This window comes from Passer domesticus, chromosome 37, assembly GCF_036417665.1.
Source record: "Passer domesticus isolate bPasDom1 chromosome 37, bPasDom1.hap1, whole genome shotgun sequence".
NCBI classification, from domain to species: domain Eukaryota; kingdom Metazoa; phylum Chordata; class Aves; order Passeriformes; family Passeridae; genus Passer; species Passer domesticus.
In genome coordinates, this window is record NC_087510.1 from 510,322 (window position 1) to 531,511 (window position 21,190).

The 21,190-nt window shown below is 61.9% G+C and overlaps 2 protein-coding genes across 2 annotated transcripts in view; both read left to right on the forward strand.

Annotated features, from left to right (window-relative positions):
* The window catches only part of PHF8 (PHD finger protein 8), a 14,276-nt gene extending 13,714 nt beyond the window's left edge, over nt 1-562 (forward strand). The window contains exon 16 of the mRNA XM_064402252.1: nt 473-562. Within this exon, the coding sequence (XP_064258322.1) occupies nt 473-562 (90 nt within the window). The remainder of the gene's footprint in view (nt 1-472) is intronic.
* A 1,388-nt stretch (nt 563-1,950) lies between these two features.
* The window catches only part of HUWE1 (HECT, UBA and WWE domain containing E3 ubiquitin protein ligase 1), a 61,592-nt gene continuing 42,352 nt past the window's right edge, over nt 1,951-21,190 (forward strand). The window contains 36 exon segments of the mRNA XM_064402236.1: nt 1,951-2,088; nt 2,827-2,893; nt 3,716-3,788; nt 4,361-4,459; nt 5,442-5,546; nt 5,548-5,649; nt 5,728-5,880; nt 5,959-6,021; nt 6,646-6,723; nt 6,824-6,877; nt 7,164-7,226; nt 7,320-7,419; nt 7,506-7,606; nt 8,242-8,392; nt 8,461-8,588; nt 8,664-8,804; nt 8,904-9,015; nt 9,105-9,224; nt 9,648-9,749; nt 9,833-9,913; nt 10,021-10,127; nt 10,768-10,945; nt 11,553-11,644; nt 11,727-11,938; nt 12,354-12,411; nt 12,512-12,592; nt 12,594-12,689; nt 13,383-13,628; nt 14,541-14,674; nt 15,134-15,234; nt 15,684-15,890; nt 16,707-16,923; nt 17,883-18,005; nt 18,481-18,712; nt 19,481-19,708; nt 20,939-21,061. Coding sequence (XP_064258306.1) covers nt 3,744-3,788; nt 4,361-4,459; nt 5,442-5,546; nt 5,548-5,649; nt 5,728-5,880; nt 5,959-6,021; nt 6,646-6,723; nt 6,824-6,877; nt 7,164-7,226; nt 7,320-7,419; nt 7,506-7,606; nt 8,242-8,392; nt 8,461-8,588; nt 8,664-8,804; nt 8,904-9,015; nt 9,105-9,224; nt 9,648-9,749; nt 9,833-9,913; nt 10,021-10,127; nt 10,768-10,945; nt 11,553-11,644; nt 11,727-11,938; nt 12,354-12,411; nt 12,512-12,592; nt 12,594-12,689; nt 13,383-13,628; nt 14,541-14,674; nt 15,134-15,234; nt 15,684-15,890; nt 16,707-16,923; nt 17,883-18,005; nt 18,481-18,712; nt 19,481-19,708; nt 20,939-21,061 — 4,233 coding nt within the window. The 5' untranslated portion in view covers nt 1,951-2,088; nt 2,827-2,893; nt 3,716-3,743.

Here is a 21,190-nt window from a genome sequence, read left to right on the forward strand (position 1 = left end):
TGGGGTGGTTTTGGGTGGTTCTGAGGTGGTTTTTGGGTGGTTTTGAGCTTCTGGGGTGGTTTTGGAGGATTCTGGGATGGTTTTGGGGGGATTCTGGGATGGTTTAGGGTGGTTTTGGGGGGTCTAGGGTGGTTTCAGGGGTTCTGGGTTGGTTTTGGGGGGTTTAGGGGTGGTTCTGGGGTGGTTCCAGGGGGTGCTGAGATGGTTTTGGGAGTTTGGGGTGGTTCTGGGTTGGTTTCAGGGGTTCTGGGTGGTTTTGGGTTGGTTCTGGGGTGGTTTTGGTTGGTTTCAGGGTTCTGGTGGTTTTGGGTTGGTTCTGGGGTGGTTTTGGGTTGGTTTCAGGGGTTCTGGGGTGGTTTTGGGGGTTGTGGGGTGGTTTCAGGGGGTTTTTGGGATGGTTCTGGGGTGCTTTTGGGGGCTCTCGGGGAGCTCTGTCCCCCCCAGTCCCGGTGACATTCCCGACTCCCCGCAGGGAAGCGCCCCCGGAAGGGTTTTGGCCACAGCCAAGCAGCGCCTGGGCCGGATCCTCAAGATCCACCGCAACGGGAAACTGCTGCTCTGAGGGCGGGGCCGGCCACGCCCTGCCAGGCTCCGCCCACCGCAGGCTGAACAATGAACTATGGGCGGGGCTGCTGAGGAAAGGGGCGGGGCCTGATGGAGCCGTGCCTATCAGAACAAGGTTGTGCTCGCTAAAAGGGCGTGGCTCGCTTTAGGCCCCGCCCCTTCAGGTGTTGCTCCACCTGACCCCTCCGAGGCCACACCCACAATGTGGGATTCCGATGAGACCACACCCATCACGGCCCGAGCCACGCCCATCGGTTATGTAGGGTAAAACACGGGCGTGGCTATGATAATCCACGCCCACATAGAGATAACCACGCCCACAAAGGGTGGAGCTGCAATATGGCTCCGCCTACCACGGTTCCCACCTTCCCATTGGCTGTGGATGGACTGGGGGCGGGGCTTCCTCATTTCCCGCCTCCAGGAGCTCAGGCGATTGGACAAGCACCGCCCCACAGCTGCGGGAGGGGCGGAGCCATCTTTGATTGGTCTCCACTGGGTTTTTTTCTGCCCCTCCCCTAGGTGTCTTCAGGTTGATTGACAGGGCGGGGCTGCTTCCCATTGGCTGCCCCTGTTTTGTAGGCGTGTCCTGAGGCCGCGGCCCCGCCCCCCTCCTTTTGTATTTGTAGAATAAAAAAGGAAAAAAAAAAAAGGAAAAAAACCCGGAATTGGTGAAAAATTCCCCGGGCGGGGTCACGTGACCCCCGCCTTTAGCGCGCGCCGCCCGGCAGCTCTCGCGAGACCTCGCTCTTCCCTCCGCCAGCGCTCTCCCGAGATCTTGTCCTCCTGCCGAGGAGGGCGATCTCCAATCTCGCGAGATCTGGGAGCCGCGCTCAGCCGGCGCTCTCGCGAGAGCCGCGCGCGCCGCCGCCGTTCCCGCCGCTGAGGCAGCGGCCGCGCTCCCCCCGCCCGCCCTCCCCCCTCCCGCCCGGGGCCGCTCTCCCGTGGCCGCCCCTCGCTTCTCTCTGTCTTTCCGCGCGCCTCTCGCGAGGCTTCGGGGCCGCGCTGCCGCCAGCGCCTCGCGAGATCTCGCTCTCATGCAGCGTGCCGGTGAGTGCCGGTGCTTGAGGGAACGGCGTGGGGCCCGCGGCCTGCGAGGGGAGCGGGGGGGGGGGTGAACCGCTCTGTGGCGGGCAGGGCCTTCCCCCCCTTCACCGTCAGCCCCCCCCCGATTCTCCCGGTATGAGGCGGGATCCGTGAGGGACCGCCTCCCCTCCCCCATGCTCCTCATGAAATCTCGCGAGGCTTCTCAGTACTCCCGCCCCACCGCTAGGCGCGCTCTCGCGAGACTTGGCCGCCGCGCCTCCCGCGTTCCCATTGGCTGCCGGCGGCGTTGCCCTGCCTCCCGCTGTCCCTGCGGCGCCGCCTCCTCCCGTCCCGCCGGCCGCTCTCGCGGGATTTGCGGCGGCTCTCGCGGGATCTCGGGCCGCGGCCAGGGCTCAGTGTAAGATGGCGGCGGCGGCAGCGGCGGGACGGGCCCGGGCCGGGCTCTGATTCCCCCCCCCCCGCTCTCCCCGCCCGCTCAAGGTACCGGGGCCGGCGGGGCGGGGGGCTCGGCCCGGTGCCGCTGCGGGGCCCGCGGCATGGGAAGATTGGCGCCCGGCTCCGTCATGAGGGGCCCGCCCCCCCCCTCCCACCGCCCCCCCACTCCCCGGCGGCCTCCCGTGATTTGGGGGCTCCTTTCCTTCTCTCACGGCCTCTCTTCCCCAACCCCCGCCGCCTCCCCCTGGACGGGCCCCCCTTGTGGGGACTGAGGCGCTCCCCTCCGAGATTTCGGGTGTTTGGCCGCCCCCCATCTCAATTTAGCTTTCTCACGTCTTTAGGGTTCTCCTGTGTTTTAGGGGTAGTTTCTGTAGTTCTCATTATTTAAGGACCCCAGCCTCATTTCCGCTCCCCCGCAGTCCCCTCCCATCACTCAGGGTCCCCCTCAGCGCTTTCCCGACATTTGGGGAGCCCCTTTAGCGGCCCCCCCCTTCCCCATCCTCTAGGCCGTGCTTCCCGCAGCTCCCCGGGACCCCCCCCTCCTTCAAATCCTTTAGGATTTGGGGGTTTCCTTATTGCTTCCCCAGCACTTTTTTCTCTATTTGTATTTTTTTCACGTTTTTTAGCGATTTTGGGCTGTCACTTCCCACCCTTAAGGTCCCTCGCGCTGCGGTTTGGGGGATCCCTTTTTGGGATCAGCCCCCCCCAATCATTCAGCCGCTCACACGGGACCCCCCAAACCCCCCGGTATTTCACACCCCCCTCCCCAATTCCCCCCCACAGCAGCTCCCGGCTCCCTCCCCCTCTCAGCGACCGGGCCGGGCCGAGGATGGACTGGGAGTGATTCCCGGTAAGGGCTCCCCCCGTTGAACCGGGGCGGGGGCGGCTTCAGAACCTCCCGGGGGGGGCGGCGCGGGAGAATTCTGGGTGGGGGTCTCGCTTCGGGGAGGTTTTTTTTTTGGCGGAAAAACGGGCTGCGAGCTTCAGGCTTATTTTTGACGCCTTCCCCCGGGGGGGACACCCCAAAAACGGCCCCCCCCAAAGTGATGCGTCACTGTCACCGAACCGGCCGGGCCGGCGGGGGCGGGGGGGGGGCACCGGGGGGGGGCGGGGGAACCCCGGCACGCGGCAGCCTCAGCCCCTAATTACCGCCCGTAATTACAGCCCTTAATTACAGCCCCTCGTCATCCCCCCGCGGGGTTAATCGGGGTGGGGGGGGCAGTGCGGTTTGGGGAGGGGGGGGGTGCTCCCGGCGACCCCCCCGGGCACGGCGGGGTTTTGCACATTCATTGTTCAGCCGGTGCCGCGACGTCATCGGGCCGCGGCCGCCGCGGCGCCTGTCGGGACAGCGAGGCTGTGTCGGGACAGCGGGGCCCTGTCGGGACAGCGAGGCTGTGTCGGGACAGCGGGGCCCTGTCGGGACAGCGGGGCCGTGTCGGGACAGCGGGGCCCTGTCGGGGACAGCGGGGCCCTTGTCGGGACAGCTGGGTTCTGTCACGACACGGGACAGCCCGGGGCGGCGGGGGTTTGGCCCGTGGTGGGGGGGGTCACGTCCTAGGGCTCTGTCGGGACAGGGAGGCTCTGTCGGGACAGGTGGGGGGTGGGGTTTGACCCGCTGGGGGGGTGGCCCAGGTGTGACCCCCCCCCTTTCCCCCCCCACGTGTGGCTGCAGGCGGAGCACGAGGACCAGAACCCCCAAAATGAAAGTGGATCGGACGAAACTGAAGAAAACCCCCACGGAGGCGGTGAGGGCTTGGGGACACTCGTGGACGGGTTGGGGACATTCAGTGAGGGGTTTGGGGATTTGGGGACATTCAGTGAGGGATTGGGGACTTTCAGTGAGAGGTTGGGCATATTCAGTGAGGGCTTGGGGACACTCAGGCAGGGATTGGGGACATTCAGTGAGAGGTTGGGCATATTCAGTGAGGGCTTGGGGACACTCGTGGAGGGGTTGGGGACACTCGGGATGGGGCTGGGGACACTTGGGAGGGGTTTGGGATATTCAGTGAGGGCTTGGGGCACTCGGTAGGGGTTGGGGACACTCTGGGAGGGCTTGGGGACATTCAGTGGGGGTTTGGGGACACTCAGGGAGGAGTTTGGGACATTCAGTGAAGGGTTGGGGACACTCGTGGAGGAGTTGGGGACATTCGTTGAGGGCTTGGGGACATGAGGAGGGTGTTGGGGACACTCAGGGCGTGTTGCGGGGACAGCAAAGGGCAGGAATTAGAGATATTTGGGGGTGGGGACATCGGGAAGGGAACTGGGGGCTTTTGGGGACACCGTGAGGGGACAGTGCTGAGTTCCTTGTGTCCCCCAGCCCGCCGACTGCCGGGCCCTCATCGAGAAGCTGAAGGGCTGCAGCGATGAGCAGCTGGTGACAGAACTGCAGCAGATCAAGACATGGAACATTGGGAAGGTGGGAGGGGACCCCAAAACCTGGGGGGGGTGGCCCAAAACCTGGTGGGGGACCCCAGAACCTGGGGGGTCCTGAGGCGAGTGGGAATTTCCCAAGGGATTGTCCGTAGTTTGTCAGGGTGGTGCTGAGCTTGTCCCCAAACTGGTCAGTGCCACGGGGGGGGTGTCACCCTGGAGCACCCCTAAATTGTAGGGAGCTCCCCCAGAATGGGAGGGGGCACTTCAGAGTGTTCCTGAAATGAGGGGGGTCCCTGGTTTCAGGTGAGCCCCCGGAGACCTCGGGTTGGGCAGTCCTGGAGTTCTCTGGAGGTTTAGAAATGGGGGGGGGTGCTTCTACATTTTCTGCAGCCCATTCCAATGTTAGCCCCCCACTCCATTTTATTTACCTTTCCCTAAATTGGGGGGGGGGGGGGTCACCAGTGTCCTCACAGCACCCCTGGAATGGCAGGGGGCACCCCAGAGTTCCAGGACACCAAGGTGGGGGGTCTCCATTTCCCCCCCACCCTGGAGCTGTTTGGGTGTGAAATTTCTCTCAGGGACTCCTAAAATTCTAAGGAGGAACCTCAATATTCTAAAAATAGTGGGGGGAGCACCCTGTAAACCCCCAAAACATGTGGGGGTACCTCAGTTTCCCCCAAGCACCTGGGGAGAACCCAAATTTTCTCTCAGACTCCAAAACCCAATTTTCTTGCCCTGTATTGGGGAGGGGGCTCAGCTGCCACTTGGACAGGCTGGGCTGGGATATTGGGGTTCCTGCTTGGAGTTCTGGGGGTCCCCCCTGGGATATGGGGGCTCAGGGGGGCTGGGCTGGGGTCTGGGCTGTACCCCCAGCCCCTCATCCCTCCCCTAACCCCCCCACAGTGCGAGCTGTACCACTGGGTGGATCTGGGAGTCTGGGTTGGGGTCTGGGCCATACCTGGGGGTCTGGATTGGGGTTGAGGCTGTGCCCCCAGCCCCTCACTCCCCCCTAACCCCCTCCCCAGTGCGAGCTGTACCACTGGGTGGACCTGCTGGACCGCTTCGACGCGCTGCTGGCCGAGGCGGGCCGGCCGGTGGAGGCCATGAGCTGGATGCTGGCCTGCGACCGGCCCCGAGCGCCAGCCCCTCAAGGCCCTGCTGCTGGCCCTGCTCAACTTCACGGCCCTGCTCATCGAGTACAGCTTCTCCCGCCACCTCTACAGCTCCATCGAGGTGGGCAACGCCCCCAGACCCGCCCTCGGCGTGTCCCCGGGCGTGTGACACGCTGACACGCCTGTCCTGTCCCCGCAGCACCTGACCACGCTGCTGGCCTCCTCGGACATGCACGTGGTGCTGGCCGTGCTCAACCTGCTCTACGTGTTCAGCAAACGCTCCAACTACATCACCCGCCTGGGCTCCGAGCGCCGCGGGCCCCTGCTGGCCCGCCTGCAGCACCTGGCCGAGGTGGGCAGGGTTTTGGGGAGTTTTGGGGGGTTTTGGGGCTCAGCAGGGCGGGGCTGAGCTGGGCTGGTCTCCCTGCAGAGCTGGGGTGGAAAGGAGAATGGATTTGGGCTGGCTGAGTGCTGTCGGGACCTGCACATGATGGTGAGTGGCACCTCTGGGTCACCTGAGCTGGTGTGGGTCACCTTGCTCTGTCCTGGGGGTCCCCAGATCTCACATTTGTCACCTTGTCCTGTCCCAGAACTCACTTGCGTCACCTTGTTCTGTCCTGGGGGTTCCTAGAACTCACCTATGTCGTCTTGTCCTATTCCAAAACTCACCTTTGTTACTTTGTCCTGTCCCAGTGGTCCCCAGGACTCACCTATGTCATTTTGTCCTGTCCCAGAACTCACCTGTGTCACCTTGTCTTGTGCTGGGGAGCCCCCAGAGCTGACTTGTGCCTCACAGGTCTCTCTTGTCACATCTTGGAGTGATCTGTTCCCAACATCACTTTGTGTGCCTTATCCTGAGGCCCCTTGATGCCATCCTGGGGTCCCCAGTGCTGTCTGGTGTCCTCTCAGGATGTCCCCAGTGCTGTCCTGTCCCTCTGTGTCACTTCCTGCAGTCCCCAACGCCCTCCCATGTCCCCCAGCCCCACTTTGTCACCCCTGTTGCATCCCGGGGTCCCCCCACCCCTTTCCCTCTGTGCCAGTGTCCCCCAGCCTGGCCCTGTCACCCCAGGGGAGGGGACCCTGCTGTCCCCCCTTCATCCCTGTGTCCCCTCCCCAGAAATACCCCCCTAGTGCCACCACCCTGCACTTTGAGTTCTACGCTGAGCCGGGCGTCGAGGTGAAGGTGGACAAGAGGGTGAGTGATACTGGGGACATTGGGGACATTTGGGACATTTGGGGACATGAGGCCCCCAAAACACTGGGGCCACCCCTTGACCTCCTGTGACTCCCTCCAGGCCACCAGCACCACCCTGCACTACATCCACATCGAGCAGCTGGACAAGGTAAGTGTGGGGGGCACCTCGATTTTGGGGGGGGGGGCTCTGCTTGGGTCAGGGCCCCCCTCTACCCTGCACTGCCCTTTTGTTGCTCTGCCCCCCAGTTCTGTTCTTCTGCCCCCTAATTTTGTCCTCTGCCCGCCTGTTTTGTCCCCTGCCCCTCAGTTTTGTTCCTTGCACCCCAGTTTTGTCCCCTGACCCCCAATCTTGTCCCTCCACACCCCAATTTTGTCCCCTGCCTCCCCAGTTTTGCTTCTGCTCCTCCCAGTTTCTCTTTCCCCTCCTCCCCAGATCTCAGAGAGCCCCCTCAGAAATCATGGAGTCCCTGACCAAGATGTACAGCATCCCCAAGGACAAGCAGGTGTGTAGGGTGACATTGAGGGAACCCCCACTGGTTGGGGGGTGACCCCCCAGACCCTCCCTGACCCCCCTAAATCCTCTGTCCCCCCCTCAGATGCTGCTGTTCACCCACATCCGCCTGGCCCACGGCTTCTCCAACCACAAGAAGCGGCTGCAGGCGGTGCAGGCGCGGCTCCACGCCATCTCCATCCTGGGTGGGCCTTCGTTAGGGCTTGTTTTAATTGGGGGGGTGGGTTTGGGGGGGTGCTGGGGCAGTTGGGGTGACCCCCTTTCTCTGCAGTGTACTCCAACGCGCTGCAGGAGTCGGCCAACAGCATCCTGTACAACGGGCTGATCGAGGAGCTGGTGGACGTGCTGCAGATCACTGACAAGCAGCTGATGGTGAGGCCCAGGGACCCCCGGGGCCGAGCCCTGTCCCCTCACCTGTCCCTTTTGTGTCCCTTCACCTGTCCCGTTTGTGTCCCCTTGTGTGTCCCCTCATCTGTCCTTTCTGTGTTCCCTCACTGATGTTGTGCTGTGCACGCTGCTCACCAAGGATGTGAGTGTGGCTCACCTCTCCTGTAGCTGTCACCTCACCTTTTTTGCATGTGTCTCCTCACTTGTCCCATGTCTGTCACCTAACCTGTCCTGTACCTGTCTTACACTTGTCCTGTTCTTGTGTTTTCACACGTCTTGTATGTGTTCTTTCACTTGTGCTTTCACCTGTCACGCCATCCGTTTTCTTGTGTATCTTCTCACCAGTGTCATGCTGCCCGTGCTGCTCATCAAAGACAGAAGTGTCCCTGCTCTGTCCCTCACGTGTCCCTTGCCTGTCCCACCCTTTTCCCTTGCCTGTCCTACATTTGTCCCTCCCCTGTCTCACACTTTTTCCTCACCTGTCACATCACCTCTCCCCTTGTATGTTCCCTCGCCGTTATGCTGCTCATCAAAGACATGAATATCTCTTGCCTGTCCCTTGCCTGTCCCACACCTGTCCCTCTGCTGTCCCTCACGTGTCTCTCCCGTGTCCCTGCCAGGACATCAAGGCAGCCTCCCTGCGGACGCTGACGTCCATCGTGCACCTGGAGCGCACGCCGAAGCTCAGCAGCATCATCGACTGCACCGGCACCGCCTCCTACCACGGCTTCCTGCCCGTGCTGGTGCGCAACTGCATCCAGGCCATGATCGGTGCGTGCCGGGGCTGGGGGGGTCACCTGGGGGGTGTGACCCGCCCTAACCACACCTGTGCACCCCAGACCCTTCCATGGAGCCCTACCCCCACCAGTTTGCCACGGCGCTCTTCTCCTTCCTGTACCACCTGGCCAGCTACGACGCGGGCGGCGAGGCGCTGGTGTCGTGCGGCATGATGGAGGCGCTGCTCAAGGTGAGCTCTTCTCACCTGTGGGCAGCTCTCAGGTGCCTCGGGGACTGCCTCACCTGCTGTCTGTGCCCTCACCAGGTGATCAAGTTCCTGGGGGACGAGCAGGACCAGATCACGTTCGTCACGCGGGCAGTGCGGGTGGTGGATCTCATCACCAACCTGGACATGGCCGCCTTCCAGTCACACAGCGGGCTGTCCATCTTCATCTACCGCCTCGAGGTGCTGCCCCTCTACCCCTGCCCCGCTTTTGGGGTGCCTCGGGGGTGTTTTGGGGTCTCCTTGGGTTGTTTGGGGTGCTGAGGCTCTGTTCCCCCCCAGCACGAGGTGGACCTGTGCCGCCGCGAGTGTCCCTTTGTCATCAAGCCCAAAGTGCAGCGCCCGCCTGCTGCCACCCTGCCCGAGGGCGAGGACATGGAGACGGACATGGAGGGTGAGCAGAGGCTGTGTCCCTTCCGTGGTGTCACCCGTTCCCCCCGTGGTGTCACCCATTCCCCCTGCAATGTCACTGTCCCCCTGCAGTGACCGATGTGGCCATGGAGAGCAGCCCCGGCCCCTCGGCCGAAGCCCGGCCGGACCCGGTGCCACCAGCCCCGCCTGCTGTGCCCAGCACCAGCGCTGCCACCCCCTCCCCACGCGGCGGTAGGTGCCCCCAGGGGCTGGGGACAGTGGGGACATCGCTGGACCCCAGTTTGTTCCCTGCTTGGAGACCCTAATTCCGTCCCTAGGTGGACACCCCAATTCTTCCTATAGGGACACTGTAATTCCTTCCCCAAATGGACACCTTAATTCCTTTTACATGGATATCCCAGTTCCTCCTTTATGGACACCCCAGTTCTGTTCCTATATGTACACCCCAGTCTCTTCCCTATATGAACACCCCAGTTCTCTTTACATAGACACCCTAATTTTATTTCTATACATACACCTTAATTCCTTCTGCATATGAACACCCCAGTTCCTCCTCTATGAAGACCCCAAATCCTTTTCCATGTCTATCTCTCTCTGGGGACACCCCAGTTTCCTCGTGTGCCTCCCCCAATCCTCTCCCTGTGTCCCCCCAAGGAGTGCAGTGCATCCCCCAGCGCGCCGCTTTGCTCAAATCCATGCTGAACTTCCTCAAAAAAGCCATCCAAGACCCCGCCTTCTCCGACGGCATCCGGCACGGTGGGTGGTCCCCGATGTCCCCAAACCCCCCCGGGGGAGGGGGGTGACAGGGGTGGTGGCACTGACCACACGTGTCCCCACAGTGATGGACGGCTCGCTGCCCACCTCGCTGAAGCACATCATCAGCAACGCCGAGTACTACGGCCCCTCGCTGTTCCTGCTGGGTGAGCCACGCCCCGGCCCCACCCGGGCAGCGCGGGGCGGGCACGGAGCGGGGACCCCGCCAGGTGCTCTACCTGCCCTCAGTGCCCCCCTCTCTCCTCCGCCGCAGCGACCGAGGTGGTGACGGTCTTCGTGTTCCAGGAGCCCTCGCTGCTGTCCTCGCTGCAGGACAACGGCCTCACCGACGTCATGCTGCACGCTCTGCTCATCAAGGATGTGAGTGGGGCTTACCTGATACCTGTCTTACATCTGACACCTGTTCTCTTGTGTGTCCCCTCACCTGCTTTCACATCTGTTGCATTTCCTGCCCTGCACCTGTTTATGTTCTTGTACCTGTTCCATTTCTTGCCCTGCATCTGTCCCTGTCCCATTTCTTGCTCTGTGCTTGTCTCCTGTCTCTGTACCTGTTCTGTTACCTGCCCTGCACCTGTTGCTACATCTGCTTTTCACTAATCCCCACACCTGCTTTGCACCTGTTCCATTTCCTCTGCTACACCTGCTCCGGGTCTGCCTCTCACCTGTCTGCTCACCTGTGCATTGCCTGTCCCCACACCTGTCCTGTGTGTGCCACCTGTGCTAGTGCCACACCTGCCCCAGCTCCACCCCAGACCTGCCTCCCTGCCTGCTGCCACCTGCCCATGCTGGTGCCACACCTGCCCAGTGTGTGCCCCAGCTTTGCCCCACACCTGCCCAAAGTCTGTGCCAGCCTTGCCCCTCACCTGCCCAGTGCCTGCCCCACCTCTTGCCCCAGGTCTGCCGTGTGTCTGCCCCACACCAGGTGTGCCCCCAGCCCCTGTCCTGCCCTGTGTGTGCCCCACGCCTGCCCCAGGTGTGCCATAACCCCTCACCTGCGCAGGTGCCGGCGACGCGGGAGGTGCTGGGCTCGCTGCCCAACGTGTTCAGCGCGCTGTGCCTGAACGCGCGGGGGCTGCAGAGCTTCGTGCAGTGCCAGCCCTTCGAGCGCCTCTTCAAGGTGCTGCTGTCCCCCGACTACCTGCCCGCCATGCGCCGCCGCCGCAGCTCCGACCCCCTGGGTGAGCGGGGCACACGGGGACACTGGGGGGACTGGGGACATTGGGGGACTGGGGATACTGGGACACACAAGGTGCTGCTGTCCCCTGACTACTGCCCGCCATGCAGTGCCGACACAGCTCTGACCCTCTGGGTGAATGGGGACATGGGAGGACTGGGGATACTGGGGACATTGAGGGGACTGGGGATACTGGGGGGTACTGGGGATACTGGCAACATTGGGGGGACTGGGGGGACTGGGGACACACTACCTGCCCATCATGCAGTGCTGACACAGCTCTGACCCCCACGGTGAGTGGGAGGTACTGGGAGGACCGGGGTATACTGGGAATGCTGGGGACACTAGGGGACTGAGGACACTGGAGATACCAGGGATACTGGGGATAATGGGGGTACTGGGGGCACTGGGGACCCCACCACCTTTTTAGCAATACATCATCCTCACATTTAAATAATTTCCTAATTTTTTGGAGGTGTTTGTGTTTATCTTAGGTCCCATTCCCTGTTTATTTAACTCTCAGAACCACCTCTGCCTCGCCCCACCCCAAAACCACCTCTGCCCCCCCTCCCAAATCTGCTCTGCCATCACAAAACACTCTGTCCCCCCAGGTGACACAGCCTCCAACCTGGGCAGCGCCGTGGACGAGCTGATGCGGCACCAGCCCACGCTCAAGACCGACGCCACCACCGCCATCATCAAGGTGACAACTTGGGGACATCTGTGGGGCTTCAGCGCCCCCCAGAATCTGTCCGGGCTCCCCCTAAATGCCAGCCCCTCTGCAGCTGCTGGAGGAGATCTGCAGCCTGGGCCGGGACCCCAAGTACATCTGCCAGAAGCCGTCGATGCAGAAGGCGGACGGGACGGCGGCCGCGCCGCCCCCGCGCTCGCCCCACGCCGCCGAGGAGGCCTCGAGCGAGGATGAGGAGGAGGAGGAAGTGCAGGCCATGCAGAGCTTCGGGGCTGCCCAGCAGAGCGAGGCAGAGCCCAGCCAGACGTGAGCAGGACAGGGCAGGCTGGGGGGGTCTGGGGTGTCCCCAGGTCACCGTGGTGTCCCCAGACATCTGTGGTGTCCCCAGGGATCTGTGCTCAGTGCTGGTTTATGGATGGTCTGGGGTGGGGAGGGTCCTGAGGGAGCTGGGAAAAGGTCTGGGGGATCCTGAGTCAGCTGGGGAAGGGGTTCAGCCTGGAGAAAAGGGACCGGGGGGAAATTTAGGCTGGAAATCTGCAAAAACTCCCCAGAATGGGTCTGGCAGGGAGGTGATAAAGCCAAGCCTAGGTGTGACACTTGGTGACAAGGTGATGACAAGGTCATGGAGTGGTCTCAGATGTCTCTCCTGGCCTCGTTAACTCTGATTTTGCTTCCTGGATTGGGCGTCACACCTCTCTCACCGCTCTCTCTGTTCTTGCAGCGTGGTAGGCACGGAGGAACGCATCCCCATCCCGCTCATGGACTACATCCTCAACGTGGTGAGGCCCAGTGCCATCCCTGGGGGGTTGGGGGGTCCCCACTAGTCCTGACACCCCCTCAGAGGAGGTTCAGAGTCCCCCTGACCCCCTTTTGTCCCAGATGAAGTTCGTGGAGTCCATCCTGAGCAACAACACCACTGACGATCACTGCCAGGAGTTCGTGGCCCAGCGGGGGCTGCGGTCCGCTCGTCACCATCCTGGGGCTGCCCAACCTGCCCGTGGACTTCCCCACCTCTGCAGCCTGCCAGGCCGTGGCTGGGGTCTGCAAATCCATCCTGGTACGGCTGGGGGGCTGCAAATCCATCCTGGGGGGGCTGCAAATTCATCGTGGTATAGGCTGGGGGGCTGAAAATCCATTCTGGGGGGCTTCAAATCTATCCTGGTATGGGCTGGGGGTCTGCAGATCCATTCTGGGAGGGCTAAATCCATCCTGGGGGGCTGCAAAGCTATCCTGGTATAGGCTGGGGGGCTGAAAATCCATTCTGGGGGGCTTCAAATCTATCCTGGTATGGGCTGGGGAGCTGAAAATCCATTCTGGGGGTCTCAGGGATATGCAAATCTATCATGGGGGTCTGCAAATCCATCCTGGTGCAGCCTTGAGGGGCTGCAGATCGATTCTAGAATGGACCCTGATGATGCTGTCTCTGTTTCCCCTGTGTCCCCAGTCTGTCCTGTGAGCCCAAGGTGCCCCAGGAGGGTTCAGTGACCCCCTCAGGAGGGTTCAGTGACCCCTATGTCCCCTCTCTCTGTCCCCAGTCACTGTCCCACAACCCCAAAGTGCTGCAGGAGGGTTCAGTGACCCCTCTCTGTGTCCCCAGACTCCCTCCCACGAGCCCAAAGTGCTGCAGGAGGGTTCAGTGACCCCCAGGAGGCTTCAGTGATCCCTCTCTGTGTCCCCAGTCACTGTCCCACAAGCCCAAAGTGCTGCAGGAGGGTTCAGTGACCCCGATGTCCCCTCTCTGTCCCCCCAGACTCTCTCCCACGAGCCCAAGGTGCTGCAGGAGGGGCTGGTGCAGCTGGAGGCCGTGCTGTCGGCGCTGGAGCCGCTGCACCGGCCCATCGAGGCCCCGGGGGGCTCGGTGCTGCTGCGGGAGCTGGCCGGGGCCGGGGCCGTGCCCGACGCCACGCTCTCGGCCCAGGCCACCCCCCTGCTGCACGCGCTGACCGCCGCCCACGCCTTCATCATGATGTTCGTGCACACCTGCAGGGTGGGACAGGTAACGGGGGAGGGGTTTTGGGGCTTTGGAGTGGGGTTTGGGGGGGGGTTTGGGAGGTTGGAATGGGGTTTGGGGGGGTTTGAGTGGGGTTTGGGAGGTTGGAATGGGTTTGGAGGGTTTTAAAACAGGTTTGGGGAGGGGTTTGGGAGGTTTAAATGGGGTTTGGGATGGGTTTGGGAGGTTGGAATGGGATTTGGGGGGTTTGAGTGGGGTTTGGGAGGTTGGAATGGGGTTTGGGGGGGGGGGTTGAATGGGGTTTGGGAGGTTGGAATGGGTTTGGAGGGTTTTAAAACAGGTTTGGGGAGAGGTTTGAGGTGATTTGAATGGGGTTTGGGAGGTTTAAATGGAGTTTGGGATGGATTTGGGAGGTTGGAATGGGGTTTGGGGGGGGTTTGAGTGGGGTTTTTGAGGTTGGAATGGGGTTTTTGGGGGTTTGAGTGGGGTTTGGGAGGTTGGAATGGGGTTTGGGGGGGTTTGAGTGGGGTTTGGGAGGTTGGAATGGGGTTTGGGGGGGTTTGAGTGGGGTTTGGGAGGTTGGAATGGGGTTTGGGGGGGTTTTAAAACAGGTTGGGGGGTGCTTGGGGAGGGGTTTGCGGTGGTTGGAATGGGGCTTAAGGGGTTTGAATGGGGTTTGGGGGGTTTGAGTGGGGTTTAGGGGGGTTTGAGTGAGGTTTGAGGGGTTTGAGTGGGGTTTGAAAGGAGTTTTGTTGGGATTTGAGTGGGGTTTGGAGGGTTTGAATGGGGTTTGGGTGGATGTGAGCCTTAGAGGATTTTAAAGAGGGTTTGGGGGGTTTCAAAAGTGGTTTGGGAGCAGCTTTGGGGGCTTGAAAAAGCTTTGGAGGGGTTTGAAAGGGGCTTGGGGAGGGGGTTTGGGGTCTCAGGGGGTTTTGGGGGTCCCTGCTGTCCCCCCAGAGCGAGATCAGGGCCATCTCAGTGAACCAGTGGGGATCCCAGCTGGGACTGAGCGTGCTGGGCAAGCTGAGCCAGCTCTACTGCTCCCTGGTGTGGGAGAGCACCGTGCTGCTGTCCCTCTGCACCCCCAACAGGTACTGGGGACACTGGGAGGGACTGCTGAGGGTTTGGGGGGCACTGGGAGGGAACTGGAGGGACTGGGAGGGACTGCTGAGGGTTTGGGGGAGCACTGGGAGGGTACTGGAGGGACTGGTGAGAGTTTGGGAGGCACTGGGAGGGCACTGGTGACGGTTTTGGGAACACTGGGGGACACTGGGCTGAGCCAGCTGTGTTGCTTGCTGGTGTGGTGCACCCCAAAGAGGTACTGGGAGGGCACTGGGAGCACTGGTGAGGATTTGGGGGGCACTGGTGAGGGTTTGGGGGGCACTGGTGAGGATTTGGGGGGCACTGGTGAGGGTTTGGGGACACTGGGCTGAGCCAGCTGTGCTGCTCCCAGTGTCTGTACCCCCCTACCAGGTTATGGGGGGCACTGGGGGGGCTCTGTGGTGCCCAGGAGGTGCCCCCAGCCTCGTGACACCCCCGTGCCCCCCCAGTCTCCCCCCAGGCTGTGAGTTTGGCCAGGCTGACATGCAGAAACTCGTGCCCAAGGAGGAGAAAACGGCCCCCAGCCCCCCCCAGGGCGGCCGCAGGGCAGGTGGGGCTGGGGGGCACCTGGGGGTGTTTGTGGGGGTTTGGGGGTGATTTATGTGAATTTTGGGAGGAGTTATGGGGGTTTCATGGGGATTTTGGGGGTTTGGGGGGGCTTTATGGTGGTTTTTGTAGGGTTTGGGGGGATTTATGGCGGTCTGGGGGGGATTTATGGGAGTTTTGGGGGGTTGGAGAGGGTTTCTGGATCAGGTTGGGTTTGGGGGGGTCTTGGAAAGATTTATGGGGGGGGGTCTCTGTGTGGGAGATTGATTTGGGGGCAGGTCTCCATGGGGAAAGGTTAGTTTTGAGAAATCTCTGTGGGAAATTAGGGGTCTCTGTGGGGCAGGTGAGTTTTGGAGGGGGGGTCTCTGTAGGAAAGGCTGGTTTTTGGGGTCTCTGTAGGAAAGGTCAGTTCTTGGGGGATCTCTGTGGGTCTCTCACCCTCCTCCCCCACAGAGGGCGAGGCAGAGGGCCCGGGCCCCTCGGGGGGGGCGGGCAGTGACCCCCCCCCAGCCCAGGGGCTGCTGGAGGGGATGGGGCTGGAGGGGGAGCCCCTGGCCCCCATGGAGACGGACGAGCCCAGCACCAGCGACCCCAAAGCCAAGGCCAAGATCACCCCAGCCATGGCCGCCCGCATCAAACAGATCAAACCCCTGCTCTCCGGTGAGGGGGGGCCCAAAACGGGGTGGGGGGCTCCAAGGGTGGGTCAGGGGGCTCCAGAAATAGCTTGGGAGACCCTAAAACTGTGTTAGGGGGGCCTTTAAACAGCTTGGGGCATCCCAGGGGTCTCACCCCTGTCCTCCCCCCAGGTCTCAGTCCCGTGTCCCCCCCCGTCCTGTGTATCCCTCTGTCTCCTGTGTCCCTCTGTCCACTGTGTCCCCCATCCTCGCCCGGGGTTCTCACCCTGTCCACTGTGTCCCCTGTCCCCCCTGCAAGGGTCTCACTGTCCCCGTGTCCCCACAGCCTCGCAGCTGGGCTTGGCATTGGCCAAGCTTGTCCTGTGTCTCTCTGTCCCCCATGTCCCTCTGTCCCCACCTGGGCTGTCACTGTCCCCGTGTCCCCGCGTCCCCGCAGCCTCGTCGCGGCTGGGCCGGGCTCTGGCCGAGCTTGTCCCTCTGTCCCTCGTGTCCCTCTGTCCCCACCTGGGCTCTCAGTGTCCCCGTATCCCCGCAGCCTCATCGTGGCTGGGCCGGGCACTGGCTGAGCTTGTCCCTCTGTCCCCCATGTCCCTCTGTCCCCACCTGGGCTGTCACTGTCCCCGTGTCCCCACAGCCTCGTCGTGGCTGGGCTGGGTGCTGGCTGAGCTTGTCCTTCTGTTCCCCATGTCCCTCTGTCCCCTCCCCAAGGGTCTCACTGTCCCTGTTTCCCCACAGCCTTGTCACAGCTGGGCCAGGCGCTGGCCCAGCGTGTCCCGTGTCCTTCTGTCCCCCGTGTCCCTCTGTCCCCACCTGGGCTCTCACTGTCCCTGTGTCCCCGCAGCCTCATCGCGGCTGGGCCGGGCTCTGGCCGAGCTCTTCGGGCTGCTGGTCAAGCTGTGCGTGGGCTCCCCGGTGCGGCAGCGCCGCAGCCACCACGCGGCCGCCGCCGCCCCCGCGCCCACCGCGGCCGCCCGCGCCACGGCCTCGGCGCTGACCCGGCTGCTGACCAAGGGGCTGAGCTGGCAACCGCCCCCCTACACCCCCACACCACGGTTCCGGTCAGTGACCATGGGAACGGGAATGGGGATGGGAATGGGGATGGAGATGGATAGGATGGGATGGGATGGGAACTGGGATGGGATGGGATGGGATGGAATGGGAACTGGGATGGGATGGGATGGAATGGGAACTGGGATGGGATGGGATGGGATGGAATGGGAACTGGGATGGGATGGGATGGAATGGGAACTGGGATGGGATGGGATGGGATGGAATGGGAACTGGGATGGAATGGGAACTGGGATGGGATGGGATGGGAACTGGAACTGGGGTGGGATGGGATGGGAATGGGCCTGGGGAAGGGCACGGCCTCGGCGCTGACCCGGCTGCTGACCAAGGGGCTGAGCTGGCAACCGCCCCCCTACACCCCCACACCACGGTTCCGGTCAGTGACCACGGGGACAGCGGGGACAATGGGATGGGATGGGATGGGAACAGAGATGGGATGGTAATGGGGCTGGTGATGGATGGGATGGGAATGGGAACGGGATTGGGAACAGGAGAGAGAGTGGAGATGGGAATGAGGATGGGAATTGGAGCAGGGATGGGAATAGAAGTGAGGATAGGAATGGGGATGGAAACAGGACTGGAAATGGAAATGGGATTGGGAAAAGGAATGGGAACGGGAACAGGGATGGGAATGGGCAGGGTTGGGAATAGGGCAGGGGAACAGGAGGAGCTGGGAGTGGGAATGGGGCAAGGTGCGGGAAAGAGGTTGGGAATGGGGTGTGGCTGGGAATGGGGTGGGCTTGGAAGGAGAAAGAGGAGGGACTGAGATGGGAGGGACAGGGACAGGGATGGGTCTGCCACCTCCAGGGGTGGAGCTTGAGCAGTGCCCAGCCCGGTGCTGTGGGCAGTACCCGTGGCTGTGCCTGGTGCTGTGGGCAGTACCTGTGGCCAGTGCCGTGGGCAGTGCCCGGTGCTGTGCCCTGAACTGACCCCTCCCCTGTGCCCCCAGGCTGACGTTCTTCATCTGCTCGGTGGGGTTCACGTCGCCCATGCTGTTCGACGAGCGCAAGTTCCCCTATCACCTCATGCTGCAGAAGTTCCTCTGCTCCGGCGGCCACAACGCCCTCTTCGAGTGAGCTGGACACTGACCACGGACACTGACCGGACACTGGACACTGACCACACACTGACCATGGACCCTGGACACTGCCCAGACACTGACCATAGACACAGGACATTGATCGTGGATGGTGACCGGACACTGACCAGTGCCCCTGCACCCTGACCCTGGACACTGACCGTGGATGCTGACCATGGACACTGACTGGATACTGACCAATGCTCCTGGACACTGACCAGACACTAGACACTGGCCATGGACATAGACTAATGCCCCTGGACATTGACACTGATCTGGGACTCCCCTGGGGCATTGACACCTACACTGGACACAGACACTGACCCTGCTCCAGGACACCGACCCTGACCCTGGATACTGATCCTCCAACTCCCTTCCTGTGGGGTGGGGGGACGCTCCCATGACCTCGGGGTCCCTCCCATGACCTCGGGGTCCCTCCCAACACTCCAAATCCCTTTTCCCTCCCCAGGACCTTTAACTGGGCACTGTCCATGGGGGGCAAGGTGCCAGTTGGGGAGGGTCTGGAGCACCCTGACCTGCCGGATGGCACCGGCGAGTTCCTGGACGCGTGGCTGATGCTGGTGGAGAAGATGGTGAACCCCAGCACGGTGCTGGAGTCCCCCCACGCACTGCCTGCCAAGGCCCCCCCGCATGGGCACCCCCCCTTCAGCGCCCTGCGCTTCCTCGTGGTCACCCAGAAGGTGGGCAGGGGGAAAAACGGGATTTGGGGAGGGGGGAGATGGGGTTTGGGGGGGGAAAAATTGAGTTTGGGGGGAGGAGATGGGGTTTGGGGAGGGGGAAATGGGGTTTGGGGGGAGGAGATGGGTTTGGGGGTGGAAATGGGGTTTGGGGGGGAAAAAGTGGGTTTGGGGAAGGGAAATGGGGTTTGGGGAGGAAAAATGGCGTTTGGGGGGGAAAAGGGTTTTGGGGAGAAAAATGGGTTTTGGGAGGGAAAAAGTGGGGGATTTGGAGAAGGGAAATGGGGTTTGGGGAGGGGAGTGGGGTTGGTGAGGAAAAATGGGTTTTGGGGGGGGAAATGCGGTTTATGGAGGAGAATGGGGTTTGGAGAGGGAAAATGGGGATTGGGGGGGAGATGGGTTTTGGGGGGAGAAAAATGGGGTTTGTGGAGGGGAATCTGGTTTGGGAAGGGAAAATGGGTTTGGGGCGGCAAAATGGGGTTTGGGGAAGGGAAATGGGGTTTGGGGAGGGGAATGAGGTTGGTGAGTTAAAATGGGTTTTGGGGGGAGAAAAATGGGGTTTGGGGAGGGGAATCTGGTTCGGGGAGGTAAAATGGGGTTTGGAGAGAAAAACGGTTTTTGGGGAAGGGAAATGGGGTTTGGGGAGGGGAGTGGGGTTGTTGGGGGGTGATCACCATTTCCCCCCCACCCCAAAACACATGGCCCCACTGTCTCCCCACTCTCTCCCCACCATATCCCCGTGTCCCCACCGTGTCCCCTCGGTGTCCCCAGGCTGCGTTCGCCTGCATCAAGCAGCTGTGGCAGCGGCGGCCGCTGAAGGTGTACGGCGGGCGCATGGCCGAGTCCATGCTGGCCATCCTGTGCCACATCCTGCGGGCCGAGCCGCTGCTGCGCGAGCGCCTGGGCCGCGAGAGAGAGGGGCCCGCGCCCGACGAGCCCGGGGGCGACGAGGGGGGGGCCCGCAGGGAGCCCCACGTCAACCAGCAGCAGCTGCAGCAGGTGTGGGGATGGGGGATAGGGGGTGGGATGGAGAAATGGGGGTGGGATGGAGAAAAAAATGGGGGTGGGATGGAGAAATGGGGGTGGGATGGAAAGAAATGGAGGGGGGATGGAGAAGTGGGGGTGGGATGGAGAAATGGGGGTGGGATGGAGAAATGGGGGGTGGGAGGGAAAAATGGGGGTGGGATGGAAAGAAATGGAGGGTGGGACAAAAAAATGGGGAGTGGGACAGAGAAATGGGGGGTGGGAGGGAAAAATGGGGGTGGAATGGAAAGAAATGGAGGGGGGATGGAGAAGTGGGGGTGGGATGGAGAAATGGGGGTGGGATGGAAAGAAATGGAGGGTGGGACAAAAAAATGGGGAGTGGGACAGAGAAATGGGGGTGGGATGGATAGAAATGGGGGTGGGATGGATAGAAATGGGGGTGGGATGGAGAAATGTGGGTGGGATGGAGAAATGGGGGTGGGATGGAGAAATGGGGGTGGGATGGATAGAAATGGGGGTGGGATGGAGAAATGGGGGTGGGATGGATAGAAATGGGGGTGGGATGGATAGAAATGGGGGTGGGATGGAGAAATGTGGGAGGTGGGAGGGAGAAATGGGGGTGGGATGGAAAAGTGGAGGGTGGGATGTAAAGAAATGGGGGGTAGGATGGAGAAGTGGGGGTGGAATGGATAGAAATGGGGGGTGGGACAAAAAAATGGAGAGTGGGATGGAGAAATGGGTGGGATGGAGAAGGGGGTGGGAGGGAAAAATGGGGGTGGGATGGAAAGAAATGGGGGGTGGGATGGAGAAATGGGGGTGGGATGGAAAGAAATGGGGGTGGGAGGGAAAAATGTGGTGGGATAAAAAAATGGGGAGTGGGAGCTCAAAAACTGAGGGGTGGGATGGAAAAAAGGGAAGTTGGATGGAAAAATGGGGGGTTTGGAGCTCAAAAAATGGGGGTTGGGAGGCCAAAACCAGAAGTGGGGCAAAAAATAGGGGGTGTGGGATAGAAAAATGGGGGAGTGGAATGGGGAAATGGGGCAGGATGGAAAAATGGGTGGTGGGGGGTCCCCCCAAAGCTTCTTCAAACCCCTTCCTGTGCCCCCCAAATCCCTCTCTGCACCCCCCAAATCTCTCCTTATGCTTCCTAAACCACTCCTTGTGCCCTTCCATCCCTTTCCTGTGCCCCCAAATCCTCCCAAACCCTTCCCTGTGCCCCCCTGACCCCTCTGTGTGCCCCCCCAGCTGATGGACATGGGTTTCTCCCGGGAACACGCCATGGAGGCGCTGCTCAACACCAACACCATGGAGCAGGCCACGGAGTACCTGCTCACCCACCCACCCCCGCTCATGGGGGGCTCAGCACGGGTCAGTGGGGCTGGGGGGGCACAACGGGGGGGCCTGGGGCAGGGGAAGGGGAAATGGGGAGGTTTGGGGGGTCCTGGAGGGGTTTGGGGGCACGAGGAGGGGCTTGAGGGGTACAGGGAGAGGTTTGGG